Source organism: Heloderma suspectum, chromosome W, assembly GCF_057233095.1.
Source record: "Heloderma suspectum isolate Gila_16-S chromosome W, 16-S_ref, whole genome shotgun sequence".
Taxonomy (NCBI): domain Eukaryota; kingdom Metazoa; phylum Chordata; class Lepidosauria; order Squamata; family Helodermatidae; genus Heloderma; species Heloderma suspectum.
In genome coordinates, this window is record NC_139475.1 from 36,007,892 (window position 1) to 36,027,551 (window position 19,660).

The 19,660-nt window shown below is 47.6% G+C and overlaps 1 protein-coding gene across 1 annotated transcript in view; it reads left to right on the top strand.

The window, feature by feature from the left end:
- Positions 1-236: 236 nt before the first annotated feature.
- LOC146333967 (follistatin-related protein 3-like) overlaps positions 237-19,660 on the top strand; it is a 48,029-nt gene continuing 28,605 nt past the window's right edge. The window contains exons 1-3 of the mRNA XM_084825333.1: positions 237-287; positions 3,647-3,703; positions 6,472-6,541. Coding sequence (XP_084681459.1) covers positions 237-287; positions 3,647-3,703; positions 6,472-6,541 — 178 coding nt within the window. The remainder of the gene's footprint in view (positions 288-3,646; positions 3,704-6,471; positions 6,542-19,660) is intronic.

A 19,660-nucleotide genomic window follows, 5' to 3' on the forward strand; every position in this document is an offset into this window, starting at 1 on the left:
GCCCCATCTCTGTGTGACTGCTTGTAGAATGCCCAGCCATTGGAGTCTGCCTGCTGTTTCTCTGCATGACTCACTGCTCTGATGCCATGTCCTTCTGATACATTTCCGCCGTGGGGCAGTTCTTTCCACTGTCTCTGCGTTGAGCGTGGTTGAATCTTTCCATGGCTTTCGATGCAAAGTGGCAGCAGAATTGTTGTTGTTCAGTTGTTAAGTCGTGTCAGACTCTTTGTGACCCCATGGACCATTACCCACCCATGAAAAAGGACGTTTCCGCACTGTGTTTCCAAGTGAGTCACTCCTCTGGGAAGTCTTCCTTCAAATCAGGAACCTGGACTCACACGGAAGCACAGCAACTCTGTGGGTGGGCAATTCTAACCTAGGCAGGGCTGAAGGTGGATTGGGATTGATTGCTAGACCTCTGGGTGATTTGCATGAGATTGAGAAAGACTTCGAATTTCCAATTGGTTAATGATAGCAAATGCTAAAATGCTCCCCTTCCCCAGATACAAAGCAGGGCATTGAAATGAAATAAGCTTAAAGGGAAAACCAGGAGTGGATTGCTGACTGGGAGTTCAGTTGTGGGGACTGGAAAGAAACTCCAAGGCTGAGCCTGCGCTCAGAGCCACCTCGGTCTTTAATTCTATGTGTATGTCCAGACATGCACCAAGGCACTATTTTTTACCTGCCTCTGAGTGGCAGACCTCAAGGATTCCACGTTTTTAAAAACTAAGAACAAATACTAATTAGAGCCTGCGACCCTGATGTCTGCCCACCCTTGCACTGAAATGAAAAGTTCGGGGCCTGTAAGAGTGAATTATAACTCAAAAAGAATGGATGCTGCAGCTATTGCTGTAGCTCTCTGCTGCAAACTCTCCAACCTGTGGGTTGAATCTAACCTAAATGGGGTCCCAAACCAGCTATCTGGATTTCCCCAGAGAGCACCCCCTTCCCCTGCCCCCCCTGCCCCCCAGCCGTTTGGAGGTTTCTTGTCTTTTGTGTGGTTCCCCCTACCCCATTCCAAAAGGTTGAAATGCCTCTCCTAGGGTGGAGTTACTGGCTGGAAGTGCTTTAAAGTAAATTATGCTTAGTATTTTGACCTCACCCTTCTGCCTTTGGCCCCATCCCTTTTCTTTTGGCTCTACCTGCCACTGGAATGCGCCCCTGAGAGCTTATCTGAAATAGAATTTGGACCTTGGGCTGAAAGGCCAGTCTTTGGGCCAGTCCCAGACTCTCAGCCCGACCCACCTCACAGGGTTGTTGTTGTGAGGATAAAATGGAGAGGAGGAGGATTATGTACGCTGCCTTGGGCTCCTTAAAGAGGGGGGAAGCGTGGGATATAAATGTAATAAATAAATATAAATAAATAAATAAATAATAAAAGAGGTTCAGCGGCCCTGATCCGGCCCACCATCAGCTGGTTTAAGAGGGCCTTTTGCACAGCACCCTTTGTGCCACCCCTCCCACATCAGGGAACTTGTGTGGTGGCTGTGGCAAAAAGCAGCAGCAGAGTCCTCTGATAACACTGCGATTTTAATTCCCCACAATGCCTTGGAGTAATACTACATTGGGGGCATTCTGGGAAGTTTAAATGGTGGCTCCCAGGCCTCACTTGGGGCCACCTCTTAAGTTTCCCACAATGCTGTGAAGCAACACATTGTGGGAAATTTACATGGCAGCTTCTAGGCCCAGCTACCTGAGTGAAAATTTGTTTGAGGGCAGGCATCAGCAAAGGGTCCTGCTGCTGAGGGCCCACAGGGGCCCAGTCAGCTGCCTGTGGGTGCCATATGTGGGCGCCAATCCATGGATTACAATTTGAGTTGACGAGATCTTGCGTGGGCAATTTTGGCATGCCGCATGCCCTCAACAAAGTGGTTGCACCACTGGTCTGTTTCTCTTATTTATTCCATCTGTGAGTCACTGTATTGCTGAAGCTGTCATGGCAACATACCTAATAAAAGTAAGTGATGCATTAAGGGCACAATCCTATGTACATTTAGACAGAAACAAGTCCTACAACTTGCAGCATGCCGTAGCCGGCATGGCTGGCTGGGGCATGCTGAGAGTTGTAGGACTTGTTTCTATCTAAACATGCACAGGACTGCACCCTAAAATAATTTTTTAACATGTTTTCAAAGCAGCAACAATAATTTAAAATAATTTTAAACGGAGAGATCAATATCCAAGCAACTAAAACAAGGGTGTTGAACTTCAGATGTTGTTGACCTTCAATTCCCATCAGCCCTAGTCAGGATAACCAACAGTGAGGGATGATGGGAGCTGCAGTCCAATAACATCTGGAGGGCCACAAGTTGCCCAACCCTGAGCTAAAACATGGGAAAAGATCCACCCAGGACCAGCTCTGCTATGTAGAAGCATGTGTTGGCAGCCTCAGGCATCAAACTTGGATGCGATTAAAGGGTGGCAGATTGATAGCTCTTTCAACTCCATTATAATTAGGGCTGTCAACAAGGGATGAAAGAATGTGGAGCCTGAATCTGAAATTTGGCATGTGTGGTGCAGATTTCCACATTTATTTATTTTTTACCATTTGGGACATTTAAAGAAGAAGTTCCTCATCCCTCCCCCCCCCCCATCTCATGAGATGGAATTCAGACAATGAAGCCAGGTGCACTCTTGTCTGGGGTAGGCATGGTTGGGCATGTGACAAGGTCCCACACCCCAGCAGGGGCCCAATGAAAAGGGCTCCCCGGAGTTGCTCCTCCTCTTCCTCTTCCCCCTGGCAACCTGCTTGTTCCCCTGCCTCTTGCTCTGGCCCAGACAATGGTGGTGGTGAGAAGGAGGAGCAGGAGACACCATGGCCTCCTTGCTTCCTGGCTGTCTGCCTGGCAAGGTGGCAAGTGATAAGAAAGAGGAAGAGAAGCCAGAGCAGCTGGTCAGAAGGTAGACTCACTGAGGGAGGGGGCTTAAAAGCTTATTGAGTGTGGGATGTCATTGAACCGTGGGTTGTTGTTGAAACATGGGTTATTGTGTTCTCTGAACCCAGCCAGGATAACAAACCATGGTTTATTAACCATGAGCAGCCCATGAAGAGAACCCATGGTTTGTTGTTGGGTTGAGAACTGTGGATTGTTCATGGTTAACAAACCATGGTTTGTTATCACGGCTGGGTTCAGACGACACGATAATCCACGTTTCAACAACAAACCACAGTTCAAGAACAAACCACACTCAACCCATATTCAACCCTTGAGTGTGGGTTATCATGTTGTCTCAACCCAGCCACTGACTGGCAGCCACGGCGGCTCTGCAGGGTTTCAGGCAGGGGTCTTTCCTGCTCTACCTGGAGATGCTGGGGATCAAGCCTGGGATCTTCTGCATGCAAAGCGGGGGCTCTACCCATTTGGCCCTTCATGCAGGGCACAGAAGCAACAGCTCTCTCTCATTGCTTGTGCCTCAAGCAACTGATATTCAGAGGTAGACTGGCTCTGAACACAGAGGTTTCACATAGTAAGCATGGTTAATAGCCATTGATGGACTTTTCCTCCACCATGAATTTGTCCAATCCTCTTTTTTATCCCAAAGTGAGAAGCTGCCACGTCTTGTGGTGGCAGGTTCTGTAAGTTGATCATGCGTGGTACCAAGTCAAGGGGAATTCTCACACACACCCATCCACTTCTCCCAACAGGAGGCATCTGCTGGCTGCAGCAAGGCCAGGAGGCCAAGTGAATCTGACCGAACACAGGTAAGAGCCCACTATCAAGCCTACTCTGTGGCGGTGAGGGTGGCAAAGAGGCAGTTCTTTTCCACCAGCATTGCATCTTCTCAGTGTCGTCCAGCGGAGCTTTTCCGAGTGGTTCGCGGCCTGTTACATTCTGGGCCAGGGAGAGAGACGGTGGAACCCTCGGTAGCACACTGTGACAAGTTTGCACGGCACTTTGAGGATAAAGTCGCTCAGATTCGTCATGAATTGGACACCACCATTAATGCAGTTCCGTTGGCAGAGGCGTTCAGAGCACCGTCTGGTCCAGTTTTATTGGATGAGTTTCAGTTACTGAGGCCTGAGGATGCGGACAAGGTGCTTGGCCAAGTCCGATCGACCACTTGTGTGCTTGACCCTTGCCCTTCATGGCTTCTTACATCAAACAAGGAGGGGATGTCTGGCTGGGTCCAGGAGGTTGTAAATTCCTCCTTGAGAGAGGGAGTGGTGCCTGCCGCTTTAAAAGAGGCGGTAGTCAGGCCACTCCTGAAAAAGCCTAACCTGGACCCAGAGGATGTTAGCAATTATAGGCCAGTGGCCAACATCCCCTTCCTGGGCAAGGTGCTTGAGCGGGTGGTTGCGGGACAGCTCCAGGCACTCTTGAATGAAACGGATTATCTAGATCCATTTCAATTGGGCTTCAGGCCTGGCTTTGGAACGGAAACTGCCTTGGTCGCCCTGTGGGATGACCTCTGCCGGGAGAGGGACAGGGGGAGTGCGACCCTGCTGATTCTCCTGGACCTCTCAGCGGCTTTCGATACCATCGACCATGGTATCCTTCTGGATAGGCTGTCTGGGCTGGGAGTTGGAGGCACTGCACTACAGTGGTTCTGCTCCTACTTGGATGGCCGATTCCAGAAGGTGGTGCTGGGGGATTATTGCTCTGTGCCATGGCAATTGTGCCATGGGGTTCCACAGGGCTCTATTTTATCCCCCATGCTGTTTAACATCTACATGAAACTGCTGGGGGAGGTTATCCGGAGGTGTGGGCTGAGGTGCCATCAATATGCAGATGATGCCCAGCTCTACCGCTCTTTCCCATTGAACCCAGGTGAGGCAGTGGCTGTTCTGAATCAGTGCCTGGGCACGGTAATGGACTGGATGAGGGCCAATAAACTGAAACTCAAGCCAGACAAGATGGAGGTACTGTTAGTGGGTGGTTCGTCTGCCCGGCTAGGTGATATTCAACCTGTTCTGGAGGGGGTTGCACCCCCCCTAAAGGATCAGGTTCGTAGTTTGGGGGTGCTGTTGGATCCAGAACTGTCACTTGAGGCACAGGTGAACTCAGTGGCATGGAGCACTTTTTATCAGCTTAGGCTGGTATACCAATTGGCAGAGATATCCTAGCTACAGTTATCCATGCTCCGATAACCTCTCGTCTGGATTACTGCAATGCGTTATACGTGGGGCTGCCTTTGAAAACGGTCCGGAAACTTCAGCTGGTCTGAACTAGGGCGGTGACATTCTTAACAGGGACTGGTTGATACGAATATATTATGCCATGGCTTTCTGCTCTGCTCTGGCTATCGGTCCATGTCTAGGCTTGTTATAGAAATTTGTTATGATACTATTGATGATGGTTTGTGCCTTTAAGTGTGTAGTCCACTGCTGAACCAAGGAGAGGTATGGGATTTAAGAAAAGCCTTTTGAGGGGGGAGAATAGAACTGAAATAGAAATTTCAGTTGTAGTATGTCTGTTATCCCATGATTTTATAAGCTAGGCTATGTCTATTTTACCTCAGTGTGAGACTGCCATGCTAAACAAAGACACAGCGCCTTATCAGGGACTCAGGAATGCCAAGAATGTGTTTACTAGAGTACAAGGCTAGCTCTCTGCGCATGCCTAGATATGTCAAAGGTGCTGCCTGTTTTCTTGTTTTCCTCTCAGCTAGACAAAGATTAGTACAGCGCAAGCATAAGACAGGGTTGCCTTATTCTGCAGAATAAAATCGTGTTGGACCAGATCTCTGCCTCCTCTCGTTTTTGGTAAACAAATTGGAAAGTCTACCAGGGAAAAGAACACAATTTTTGTAACAGGCTCAATTCAAAGTACTGGCATTAACTTCTAAAGCCCTGAACGGTTTGGGGCCAGGTTAACTGAAGGATTGTTTCCTTCCAAATATTCCTGCCCGGATGCTAAAATAACCTTCAGAGGCCCTCCTCTGTCTTCCATCGCTGAGAGAGGCGAGGTTGGTGGCTACTGAGACGAAGGCCTTTTTGGTGGTGGCATCCGGGTTCTGAAAGGCTCACCTAATGTCTGCGTTGTCAACTTCTTGAGGCTAGCTGAAGTCTTCTTTATTCTCCCAGGGTTTTCAGTCCTTTGGGGGGGGGGGTTCACTGTGTTAGGGAGCAATCCTATGCATGTTTTGACAGATAAAGGTCCTACAACAGAATAAAGTCCTACAATTCCCAGCATTGAAGGGATGAGTAGAGAACTCAATATGTGGAATATGTGGGGAGGAGAAGCATGCCGTCACTGCTCCCTTTGCTTTTCTAAGTGTGTTAAATCTTTATATTGTCACACAGAGAGAGAGAGAGAGAGAGAGAGAGTCAGGGCCCAGCTTCAGCACTGCAGTGGGCTTTTTATGTGATAGCCTGGATTTGATGAGAAGTAGCCTGGAAGGGCTTGGGCCTATTCAGCCTCTGGAATGTCAGAATCTGTGTGAGCTTTTCTTTTCTCCGTCAGTGTTCCCAGAGCAGAGCCAGGGGGAGTCACCCGACTCCCTGTCCACCTGCTGGTCTGGCCTTGGCAGGCAGTGAGGCCGGAAGCTGTCCGTGAGAGCCTGACAGAGGTCCGGCTGGGTTTGCAGAAGAGTCACCCAGGTTGAAGCGTCACTGCTGGAGGGCTGAGCGGTGCCACCCTGTTTCGACAGGGGCCTTGCTGAAAGGCTAAAGGCCCTCGTCTGTCAAGGGAGCCGGAGGGGGTGTCTTACAGTCACACCTTCCCTTTTAAGCTGATGCCAAGGCAAGGAGCCTTTGCTAGGAACATCTCGTCTTCATTGCCCGAAGCCTTCTCTGTTTGGATCCATCATCATCTGGGCTTTTGGACGCACTGTGCACACAGACTCTCCTGTAATTGGAACTTTGGATTGCTAAAGATTTGCCATGAAAAGTATTGTGAGGTTTTTCATAGACTTGAACTTTCGTTTGCTGTGGATTGTGTGTCTGTGTTTGTCGTCAGCTCAGCGTACCGGCAGGCTGGGTTCGATCTACAAGTTTTGGACCTTCCTCTGCCTGGACTCATGCAGCATGGAGTTACCATTGCGAAAGCAGTGGCATAGAATTCCTTGCGTGCGTGGGTTTGCCCTTCCCTTGGTCTTGATATGCCTCGCTCATGTAGCCTGGAGTTATCAACAGAAGATTCAAAGTTGGACTAACTCTCTATGGGTGTGGTTTTGTTTAGGCCTTTCAAGAATTTACCCCTTGGTTGCCTGAGGGATCATTCCAGGAATCATTCCCATTCCTTGTCCGGGGTTTGGAACCCCATGTATGGATTGCCTGGGTTAGATACGGCAGGAATCCCAAGTCCCTTCCCTTGTGTTCAGAGCTGTGGAGATGGCAATGGACAAACCACGTTGATGAGGATCTCAGTCACGGTAGTAGTGTTTAGCTTTGGACTGTTCTGGAATTACAGAAAGCATATAGTGACTGACCCTGACCATCAGCTTATATGATCTCTGAAGAGTGTAACCATGAAGCTTTTGCCATGGGATTTCCTGCAATAAAGAAATCTCACTGATCTAGGTGTCTGGTGTCAGATTGCTTGAGCATGTGCGCTGGGGCGATCAGGAAACCTGACAGACAGGCAGGCCGATAGAGATCAAGAAGCATAAGAACGTACAGCAGGAGCCTTGAAGTTCCCTATCCACAGGTAATAGCACCTGGACAGGTAACTAAGCAGGCACACAGCTCACCTGGTCACAGTCTTTTCCATTAGGGCGAGAGGTATTTTATTTCCATTTAGATTGCAGTCATTGTTTCTACATTTTCATGTAGGGATGTTGGACAAATCCACAATGGATTCAAATTAATTCGGATTCTGCAAACATGTGGAACAGTTTTTTTGGGGGGGGTTGCACAAATCCACACTTGCACTAATTCACATTAATGCAAGTGCGCATTAACGCTGTTGTGCACTTATGCTAATGCGCACCTGCAGAAGCAAAACAAGAGTTTTGTACATCCATTACAAAAAATCCTATTCCATCAATGAGCGGACGACAAAATGAAAGACACCTGACAATCTGCGAAACATAAGGAATGGATTTAACAAAATCCATACATCCCTGTTTGCATCTATGCCTAAAAATTAGCATATGCCAATTTATGTAAATCTGTGTCATCTTTTCACTTCTTTTTTTGGGCAATGCATTCCCCCCTTTTGGGGTGCGGGGGGACAGTGCACTATTATACAGGCAAGAGTACAATTTCCCTACTGTATGACATTTTCTCTCTTCTTTCTGGTACATTCCAGGCTTCTTCTTTTAGTGTCAAGCAGGTTTTCCCCCATTCCAGGAGTTTGTTCAGAGCTGTGTTGTGCTCGTCTTATATTCCAGTTCAAACTAAGAGTATTTCTTAATTCAGAATGCTGTAGCATCAGTGGTTTAGTGGAGCCAGGCCTTGCAGGGACACAGAGCTGGCATTTTTTTATTAGCAGGGACACTGATGTCATTTATTTATTTCTTACATTTAGATCCTGCCTTTCCTCTGAGGACCCCAAGGCAGCATATGTAATCGTCCTTCTCTCCATTTTATCTTCCCAACAACCCTGTGAGGTGGGCTGGGCTGAGAGTCTGTGACTGGCCCAAAGTCACCCAGTGAGCTTCCATGGCCGAGTGGGGACTAGAACCTGGATCTCCTGAGTCCCAGTCCAACACTCTTGCCACTACACCACACTGGCTCCCAATAATTCTCTATTCCCTCTGAGCTTAGCTGCAATCCTCACAGTAGCAGGGAAGAAATGAATTTTCCCAGCAACAATATATTGTTTCCTGTTATAATGCAAATTACAGTCAGGGCCAGAATATTGGAGCAAGGATAACTGTTTTGGCAGTTGGCCTCTGTGCACCACCACATTGAAGGTGAAAGGAAACACACCCGGATGGGAGCGAAGTCAGGACTTCCAGCTGTAATTCAAGGGGCGTGACAAAAGTGGGGCACTGACCATTCAGGAAGGACAGCCAGCGGCATGCACACACCCCCCCCATCGTTGGGGGCTCCTAAGTAATGGAACGAATGGCTGGCAAGCAGCTGCATGGCCAGGTGTAGCCTGTTTCCTGGCTGCCCCATGACCCACCAAGCAGAGAAAAGGCCTGGAGGCGGTTCTGAGTGTCACATTTGCATTTGGCGGCTGTTCCCTGGAACTCCCAACATGAGGTCCAAAGAGGTGCCCATGCGAGTGAAGGAGGCCATCCTGAGGCTGAGGAAACAACATAAACCCATCAGAGAGATAGCAAAAACAGCGGGGGTGGCCAACACAACAGTTTGGGACATCCTGAAAAAGACAGAATTAACTGGCAAGCTCAGCAATGGCAAAAGGCCTGGAAGGCCACGGGAGACAACTAAAGTGGATGACCGCAGAATTCTGCTCATGGCGAAGAGGAGCCCTTTCACAGCATCTAGCCAGGCCAAGAACGCTCTTGCGGAGGTAGGCATGTCATTGTCAGCATCTACAGTTGAGAGATGGCTTTATGAATGTGAATACAGAGGCTTCACAACAAGGCGCAAACCACTGGTAATGCTCAAGAACTGAAAGGCCAGATTAGCCTTTGCCAGCAAACACCTAAAAAGGCCTGCCCAGTTCTAGAATATGATTCTTTGGACTGATGAAACCAAGATTAACTTGTACCAGAATGATGGGAAGAGAAAAGTATGGAGAAGGAAAGGAACAGCGCATACCACATCTCCGGTCAAACATGGTGGAGGCAGTGTCATGGCCTGGGCATGTATGGCTGCCAATGGAACCGGGTCACTGGTGTTTATTGATGACCTGACTGCTGATAAAAGCAGCAGGACGAATTCTGAAGTGTATGGGGCTATACTTTCTGCTCAGATGCAGCCAAATGCTGCCAAACTGATAGGATGCCGCTTCATATTGCAGATGGATAATGACCCAAAGCATACAGCAAAAGCTACCCAAGAGTTTCTTGAGGCAAAGAAGTGGGATGTTCTTCAATGGCCCAGTCAGTCACCTGGTCTCCACCCAATAGAGCATGCTTTTCACCTACTGAAGACAAGACTGAAGGCAGAAGGACCCACAAACAAGCAGCAGCTGAAGGCAGCTGCAGTGAAGGCCTGGCAAAGCGTCTCGAGGGAGGAAACACGGCATTGGGTCATGTCCATGGGTTCCAGACTTCAGGCAGTCATTGACTGCAAAGGATTTCCATCCAGGTGTTAAAGGCGATCCTTAAGTTTGAAACGATGTTGGTTTGTTCCATTACTAATGAGCCCCCAACGATGGGGGGGGGGGTGTATGCCACTGGCTGTCCTTCCTGAATGGTCAGTGCCCCACTTTTGTCCAACCCCTTGAATTACAGCTGGAAGTCCTGACTTCGCTCCCATCTGGGTGTGTTTCCTTTCACCTTCAATGTGGTGGTGCACAGAGGCCAACTGCCAGAACAGTTATCCTTGCTCCAGTATTTCTGGCCCTGACTGTGTCTTGGTGTCGCTTAGTCTGGAATGGGCAATTAAGAGCTATTAGCTTTGAAAAAAACTGCTCCTTTTGGAAATGAAAGCTGCTAGAGCTGGATTGTTGATATGGATCAACTGAATTTGGCTCTGAACTGATATGGATCAACTGCCTGAATTTTTGGACTCTCCTTGGAGACCTGACGATGGGGACTGAAGCCTGAACTTCAAAATTCACCACTACACCCACTGTGTAGCTGCATCCTGCATTGCAGAGCCTGCATTAAACAGGGGGTTAGACTAGGTGATCTCCATGGTCCCTTCCAACTGTATGATTCTAAAATTAGGTCTGGAATTGGAGGGGGGCATTGTTTGCTTGGTTTCCAGAGAATTTTGTACTCATTTGTGCTTCCCAGACTAATACACAGATCGGAACACAGCTGTCCTTGGGCTGGTCTGCTTCTTTTGCAAAGCAGTTGTAGGCTCAAAAAGTACATGCAAAAATAATGCCTAGAGGAGGGAAAGATGTGTACAAAACACATATGTTAAGGGATGGTTGCGTAGGAAAATACATGCAAATTTTTGAGTATAAAAAAAGAAAAATCTGCAGGCTGAGGTGGAAATTGGAGAGGACGGACTTACGACTGAATATCTGTAAAACTGAACCAAACTGGGAACAGACTAATTTGTCTGTCCCTGATGTGCTTGGGTGCATTGATAAAACATGGCCTGCAGCCCCCCAAAAGGTACATCATTTTGTGATTGCAGCAATACTTTTATCAAGATTTTCTTTCTTTCCTTCCTTCTTTTTTTGGAGCATGGGTTTTATACCATATCAAACACAGGGGAACATTTTCAAACACTGTTGCACAAATTGCTAGTGTCGCCCCCTGGAGGCTAGTCCAATTTGCCCCGAAGAGGAGAGTCCACTTCAGGCTGGGTCCAACTCGATTTTACTGTTTGCAAACAGTTCGACAGAGGAGCTCACGCTCAAAGCAGAGTTGACCCTGGGCAGCTCCCGCGCCACAGTTTTATCACTTAGCTTGCATTCCTCAGCCAGCGTGTCACTTTGATTGGTTGCCAGCGGTTTGCCTGGCTGCCTTATCGAGGGTTACTGCTCACTCATTCCAGGCATGCGCGGCTCTCACAATGCTACGCCTGCTTAAGGCACATGCAATGGCGTTGAGGTTGCATTTTTACTACAATTCCCCCCCTCAAAAGGCTTTTCTCAAATTTACACTCTCTTTGGTCCAGCGGTGGACTACGCACTTAAAGGCGCAAACTATTATTGCTGTGGCATTGATGGTTTTCTCTAAACAGCAAGTGAGGCCTGGGACGCCTTTGTTCTAGCTACTAGAATGTTGACAACAAAAAACACATTTTGGGTGTAAGTCTGGAATTTGAACCTTTGGAACTCAGTTTTGTTCAGTTCATCAGGAACCCTTGAAACGAGTGTGCCCTCTTTCTGTAGAGCTACCTGTGGTTTTCTAATTAAGGCGGGCAACAAAGTAAAGTTTCTGACAGTTGATGGGTGTTGGTAATAGAGAGCAAAATTATCTCTATTCTGCTTAAACATAAGCTCAACATGCCTCTTAAACTAATGTTTGTTGTTGTTTTTTACTTGAGTGGGGAGTGTTGAGGCAACTAAACTAGAAGGAGAGAATAATGCGCATGAGTAAGCGTTAGGGGAAAGTTCTGTCTTGAACAAATACTTGAGTCCCTCTAGGGGTTCATTATTCCAACTGCTGCCTTCAGGTGGGTCAGCTTCCGGTGTGACCCTCTCTGGTGCAGGTGATGCCTTTATTCAGTGTGATGAATCCATTTCTTTTCTTTGGCGACTTTTATAGCAGTGGGAGTGGTAAGCAGGATCTGAAACGGACTCTTCTGCTTCTTGGTAGGTGGTTCACCTTTCTAGGACTGGATTAGCACCCAATCACCGGGATTGAGATTATGCACTGGCAATCATTCTCCCGGCAATCTTAATTCCAACCTGTGATCCATCCAACCCAGCGTTTCTCATGATGTACTCTGCATATAAGTTAAATAAGCAGGGCGACAATATACAGCCTTGTCGTACTCCTTTCCCAATTTGGAACCAATCGGTTGTTCCATGTCCGGTTCTTACTGTTGCTTCTTGACCCTCGTACAGGTTTCTCAGGAGACAGGTAAGGTGGCCTGGTACTCCCATCTCTTTAAGAATTTGCCACAGTTTGTGATCCATACAATCAAAGGCTTTAGCGTAGTCAATGAAGCAGAAATAGACGTTTTTCTGGAATTCTCCTGAATCACCTTGCTGGCATGTGAAATGAGCGCAACTGTGCGGTAGAATCATAGAATCATAGAATAGTAGGGTTGGAAGGGGCCTACAAGGCCATCGAGTCCAACCCCCTGCTCAATGCAGGAATCCAAGTCAGAGCATCCCGGACAAATGGCTGTCCAGCCTCGTCTTGAAGGCCTCCAGTGTAGGAGAGCCCACCACCTCCCCAGGTAATTCGTTCCATTGTCGTATTGCTCTGACAGTCAGGAAGTTTTTCCTGATGTTCAGCCGGAATCTGGCTTCCTGTAACTTGAGCCCATTATTCCGTGTCCTGCACTCTGGGATGATCGAGAAGAGATCCTGGCCTTCTTCTCTGTGACAACCTTTCAAGTACTTGAAGAGTGCTATCATATTTCCCCTCAGTCTTCTCTTCTCAAGGCTAAACATGCCCAGTTCTTTCAGTCTCTCTTCATAGGGCTTTGTTTCCAGTCCCCTGATCATCTTTGTTGCCCTCCTCTGAACCCTCTCCAGTTTGTCTGCATCCTTCTTCAAGTGTGGTGCCCAGAACTGGACACAGTACTCCATATGAGGCCTAACCAGTGCTGAGTAGAGGGGAACTAGTATTTCCCGGGATTTGGAAGCGATGCTTCTATGAATGCAGCCCAAAAGAGCATTTGCCTTTTTTGCAGCCACATCACATTGTTGGCTCATATTCAGCTTGTGATCGACAACAATTCCAAGATCCTTCTCGCTCGTAGTGTGGTTGAGCCATGTATCCCCCATCTTGTAACTGTGCATTTGGTTTCTTTTTCCTAGGTGCAGAACTTGGCATTTGTCCCTATTAAATGCCATTCTGTTGTTTTCTGCCCAGCGCTCCAGTCTATCCAGATCACTTTGAATTTTGTTTCTGTCTGCCAAAGTATTAGCCACCCCGCCCAATTTGGTGTCATCTGCAAATTTGATCAGCATTCCCTGCACCTCCTCCTCCAAGTCATTAATAAAAATGTTGAAGAGCACTGGGCCCAGGACTGAGCCCTGCGGTACCCCACTCGTTACCTCTCCCCAGCTTGAGAAGGTCCCATTGATAAGCACACTTTGAGTCCGATTCTGTAGCCAACTGTGGATCCACCGGATCGTTGTTTCATCTAGCCCACTTCGAGCTAGTTTGCTCATCAGGATATCATGGGGCACTTTGTCCAAAGCTTTGCTGAAGTCGAGGTATGTGATGTCCACAGCATTCCCACGGTCCACAAGGGAGGTGACTTGATCAAAAAATGAGATCAGATTTGTCTGGCAGGACTTGTTTTTGACAAATCCATGTTGGCTTCGAGTAATCACGGCGTTGTTGTCAAGGTGCTTCCAGATGGATTGCTTTATGATCTGCTCCAGAATTTTCCCAGGGATTGATGTCAGACTGACTGGTCTGTAGTTCCCAGGTTCCTCCTTTTTACCCTTTTTGAAGATAGGGACAACGTTAGCCCTCCTCCAGTCATCTGGCACTTCCCCGGTCCTCCATGATTTCTCAAAGAGAATAGACAGCGGTTCTGAGAGTTCTTCTGCCAGTTCCTTTATGACTCTAGGATGCAGTTCATCTGGCCCTGGAGATTTGAACTCATTCAAAGTAATGAGGTGTTCCTTGACCATATGCCTGTCGATCTCTGCAATCCTGCAGAGCTGCAATCCTGCCCCTTCAACCTGTACTTCGCCTTTGCCAGGGGGGGAGTTTGAACACTCTTTGGCGTTGCCCTTCTTTGGAACTGGAATGTAAACTGACCTTTTCCAGTCTTGTGGCCACTGTTGAGTGTTCCAAATTTGTTGGCATATTGAGTGCAGCACTTTAACAGCATCATCTTTTAGGATCTTAAATAGCTCAGCTGGAATACTGTCATCTCCGCTAGCTTTGTTGTTAGTAATGCTTCCTAAGGCCCACTTGACTTCACTCTCAAGGATGTCCAGCTCAAGTTCAGTGAGCGCACTATCATGGCTATCAGGGACATTAAGCTCTTTCCTGTATAGTTCTTCTGTGTATTCTTTCCACCTCTTCTTAATCTCATCTGCTTCTGTTAGGTCCCTGCCTTCTTTGTCCTTTATCATGCCCGTCTTTGCACAAAACGTTCCCTTGAGATCTCCAATTTTCTTGAAGAGATCTCTAGTCTTTCCCATTCTGTTGTTTTCCTCGATTTCTTTGCGTTGTTCATTTAAGAAGGCCTTCTTGTCTCTCCTTGCTATTCTCTGGAACTCTGCATTCAGTTGGATATATCTTTCCCTTTCTCCCTTGCTTTTCGCTTCCCTTCTTTCCTCAGCTACTTGTAAAGCCTCATCAGACAGCCACTTGGCTTTCTTGCATTTCTTTTTCTTTGGGATAGATTTCGTTGCTGCCTCCTGAACAGTGTTACGGACCTCCGTCCATAGTTCCTCAGGCACTCTGTCTATCAGGTCTAATGCCTGAAATCTATTCCTCACCTCCACTGTATATTCATAAGGGATATGATTTAGGTAATACCAGAATGGTTTAGTGGTTTTCCCTCCGTTCTTCAATTTAAGCTGAAATTTTGCAACAAGAAGCTCATGATCTGAGCCACAGTCAGCTCCAGGTCTTATTTTCACTGACTGTATAGAGCTTCTCCATCTTTGGCTGCAAAGTATATAATCAATCTGATTTCGATATTGACCATCTGGTGATGTCCATGTGTAGAGTCGCCTCTTGTGCTGTTGGAGAAGAGTGTTTGCTATGATCAGCGTGTTCTCTTGGCAGAACTCGATTAGCCTTTGTCCTGCTTCATTTTGTACACCTAGGCCATGCTTGCCTGATGTCAGGGTGGACACTGAGCCCATAGAATCCCAGAGTAGTTCTGATTCGGAGGAAGAGCAGTCGCTCCTGGGAGAGGAGCGCGCCCCTTTTTCCCAGGGCCCGCAGCTGACAGAGATTCCTCCCACCCACATTCCTAGATTAGAAAGCAGTCCAGGGAGTGACCCAGCACCGATAGCAGACTGGTTGGATGCGCGGCGCAGACGCAGAGAGCGGCGCCAAATGGAGAGCGCGGAAAGGAGGCGTAGCGCCCAGTTGGAGCTCCAAGAACGGTTGCGCCCAGAGGATCCAAGGGAAAAGGGGAGGGATTCTCCCTAGTCCTTATATACAGGGGTCTGCCAGTAATTGCCTTTCAAACGGGGACCAACTGTTCCAACTTAGGGCATAGGGATGCTGCTGCTCAGATCAAGTTGCTACCTGTAGAGTTGTAAGTTGTAAAAGAAGAATAAAGCTTTGAAAAGAATCCCTTTGTCTGCGTCTGGACTTGGCTACTGGATTAGACTGAGAGAGCCCTCCAAGGAGCCCTTGACACCTGTTATCCCGGTGATTTCTTGACTTCCTCCTTTAGCATTCCAATCCCCTATGATGAAGAAGACGTCTTTTTTTGGTTTTAGTTCTAGAAGGTGTTGTAGGTCTTCATAGAACCGATCAACCTCAGCTTCTTCGGCCTTAGTGGTTGGGGCATAGACTTGAATTACTGTGATGTTGAATGGTTTGCCTTGGATTCGTAATGAGATCATTCTATCGTTTTTGAGATTGTGCCCCAGTACGGCTTTTCCCACCCTTTTGTTGACTATGAGTGCTGCTCCATTTCTTCTAAGGGATTCTTGCCCACAGTAGTAGATATGATGGTCACCTGAATTAAATTTGCCCATGCTTGTCCATTTTCGTTTGCTGATTCCCAAGATGTCGATGTTCAATCTTGCCATCTCATGTTTGACCACCTCCAGCTTACCTTGATTCATTGATCTGACATTCCAGGTTCCTAAACAATATTGTTCTTTACAGTATCGGACTTTCTTTTCACCACCAGACACATCCACAGCTGAGTGTCCTTTTGGCTTTGGCCCAGCTGCTTCACTCTTTCTGGCGCTACTTGGAAATTCCCTCTGCTCTTCCCCAGGAGTATATTGGACACCTTCCGACCTGAGGGGCTCATCTTCTGGCGTCATCTTTTAGCCTTGTGATACGTTCCATGGGGTTTTCTTGGCAGGAAAACTGGAGTGGGTTGCCATTTCCTTCTCCAGTGGACCACATTTTGTCAGAACACTCCGCCATGACCTGTCCGTCTTGGGTGGCCCTGCACGGCATAGCTTATGGCTTCACTGAGTTACGCAAGCCCCTTCGCCACAACAAGGCAGTGATCCATGAAGGGGGATCCCTTTATTAGCTAACCATAATTTTTTGAGCAGCTTCAAGACTGCATGGGTGGCTTTCTTCAGAGGATACTGCCTCACGCACACAGGGCTCCCGTTTTAAAGAAGATTTTAATGTATGGCTGTGAGAGCTGGACTATAAGGAAGGCTGAACGCCGAAGAATTGATGCTTTCGAACTGTGGTGCTGGAGAAGATTCTTACGAGTCCCCTGGACTGCAAGGAGGTCAAATCAGTCCATCCTAAAGGAAATCAGCCCTGACTGCTCATTGGAAGGACAGAGACTGAAGCTGAAGCTCAAATATTTTGGCCACCTAATGCGAAGAGAAAAGTCCCTGGAAAAGACCCTGAAGCTGGGAAAGACTGAAGGCAAAAGGAGAAGGGGACGGCAGAGGATGAGATGGCTAGACAGCATCACCAATGCAATGAATATGGACTTGAGCACGCTCCGGGAGACAGCGCAGGACAGGAAGGCCTGGCGTGCTGTGGTCCACGGGGTCACGAAGAGTCGGACACGACTGAACGACTGAACAACAACAATGCATTTGCTCGGGCAGGGGTTCTGTCTGCCCACACATTCATGGATCAATAAAGCCCTGCTTTATTGGCAGCTGTACTACAATCTGATTATCACGGAAGAAGATTTTAGCTTACAGTTTTGTTAACAAGTCCCGCCCCAAGAGGGCAACCGGGCATACAGATGAAACTACAAAGGCATGTTCCAGTATGTTATTTCCAATCTTTGTGAGGAGGGGCTTACACACGGGCAATTTAGTTTTTTTCCCTTCAATTCCTTCTACAGCTACATGCTTTCCACTTTCTCTCGCCGGGGGGCTTCACAGGGATCATAGAAAATGTGGCTCCAGTATCTACTAGGGCCTCACAGTCCCTGCCAACAACCCTTACTTTTACCTTGGGATTCTCCCGAGCGTTTGTTCGTAGGGTGGTGGCCCTTCAGTTAGACTCCCCGCCCCTCCCCCCGGAGGACCCTGCCCACGTTTGGCAGCCTTCAGGGTGAGTCTCTTTTCTCTCCTCTTTCAACTCTTGACAATCTTTCTTCCAATGTCTCTTCTCTTGGCAATACGCACATTTATTGAGCCCTGGTTGGCCCTTTCCTTTTCCACCCGCCCCCGTGGTCGCTTCTGTGCTCTCAAGCCACAGTTTATATTTCCGCCCATGGTGGCTGCCAGCATTGCCTTTTCCTTTTTTCAGGAATGGCACTCTTTTCACATGCTCTCACGTGCACCATAGCTACTTCTTTTGGCTTCATCAAAGCATCTAAAAATGTCATGATCTGGGGTCTGATAAGGCTGAAGCAGGCGGTGATATTAAGGCTTGCTTCAATTTAAGAAAAGCCTTTTTAAATTTTCATTGTCCACTTCTGGTGGGTAATATTTTTGTCAAAGCTTCATACGGGGGCTTCGCCCCTTTTTATGGCTACTATACCCCCCTCTTGTAACAGGCACACTTATCTTTTGGCTTGCCTGTTCTGCAGATCATGTTTCAAACTCTCTGTACCATGCACCGGCTTAACTCTTCTCTGCAAGTTAGGCGGTTTGCCATTGCTTCGACAGAGACTCACTCGCTTAGACCTTCTTACTAATCTGAACAACACACATTTGGGATAAGCTCTCTTTCTTTTTTTAGCCTTTTTGTCTGCTGCTTTCTTCTGCCTTCTTTTATACCTTTTTCATATCATTAAAATCTAACACCATGACTGGAAAACATTTGTTTTGTATAGTAGGGCATGGTGGAGCAGGTCTAACAATTGTACTGCTCCTCTGACTGCATGGTCAGGGCCCATCAAGATCAAGGGAAGGGCATTCTCCTACATGCAAAGAGTTCCAAGCCACCATTTTTGCATCGGCAACTCCACGCTGCATGAGTTTTGGCAGAGTGTCAGGTTTGCCTCTGAGCAAATGGAATGTCAGAACAGTTCAGATTTTGAGAAAGAGCTGGAGCACGTGGGGCAGGAACTTTCTCAGGCTTCAGAAGCACAGCTGGGCTTAGAGGTATCACGGGAGGGGGGGACTTTCCCTCTCACCTCTTAAGTTAAGAGGATTTGCTGCCCCTTTTTCTTCTAAACGGAAACTCATGTTGCAGTTTCTCTTTGAACTTCTTGAAGGCTGTTTCCTTTGTAGTCTGTGAATCTCTAGCAATTTGCATCTTTATGCTTCATTAGGGTAAATGAAACCAAAGCCTTGGAAATCATAGAATCATAGAATAGTAGGGTTGGAAGGGGCCTACAAGGCCATCAAGCTCAATGTGTTATAGAAATTTCAGTTGTAGTATGTCTGTTATCCCATGATTTTATAAGCTAGGCTATGTCTATTTTACCTCAGTGTGAGACTGCCATGCTAAACAAAGACACAGCGCCTTATCAGGGACTCAGGAATGCCAAGAATGTGTTTACTAGAGTACAAGGCTAGCTCTCTGCGCATGCCTAGATATGTCAAAGGTGCTGCCTGTCTTCTGTTTCCCTCTCAGCTAGACAAAGAGATTAGTACAGCGCAAGCGTAAGACAGCCCCAAAGGTCTTGCCTATATAAACTTTTGAATCACATCACTTGATTGTAACCTTTGTTGGAGCGTTAGCCCCAAGGGTTGCCTTATTCTGCAGAATAAAATCGTGTTGGACCAGATCTTTGCCTCCTCTCATTCTTGGTAAACTAACTGGAAAGTCTACCAGGGAAAAGAACACAATTTTTGTAACAAATTTGGCGACTCCTTCGGGACGCCCTGTGTGACCTGCGAGTTAGGCAAACGCTGGATCAACCCAAGCGGAGGGCGCCCTGGACCTTGTTTGGTTCACCGTGAGGTTTGAGGCAGCTGTTGCCTGGCAACCCAGCTAGCAAAGGACTCCTGAAGAGACGAGG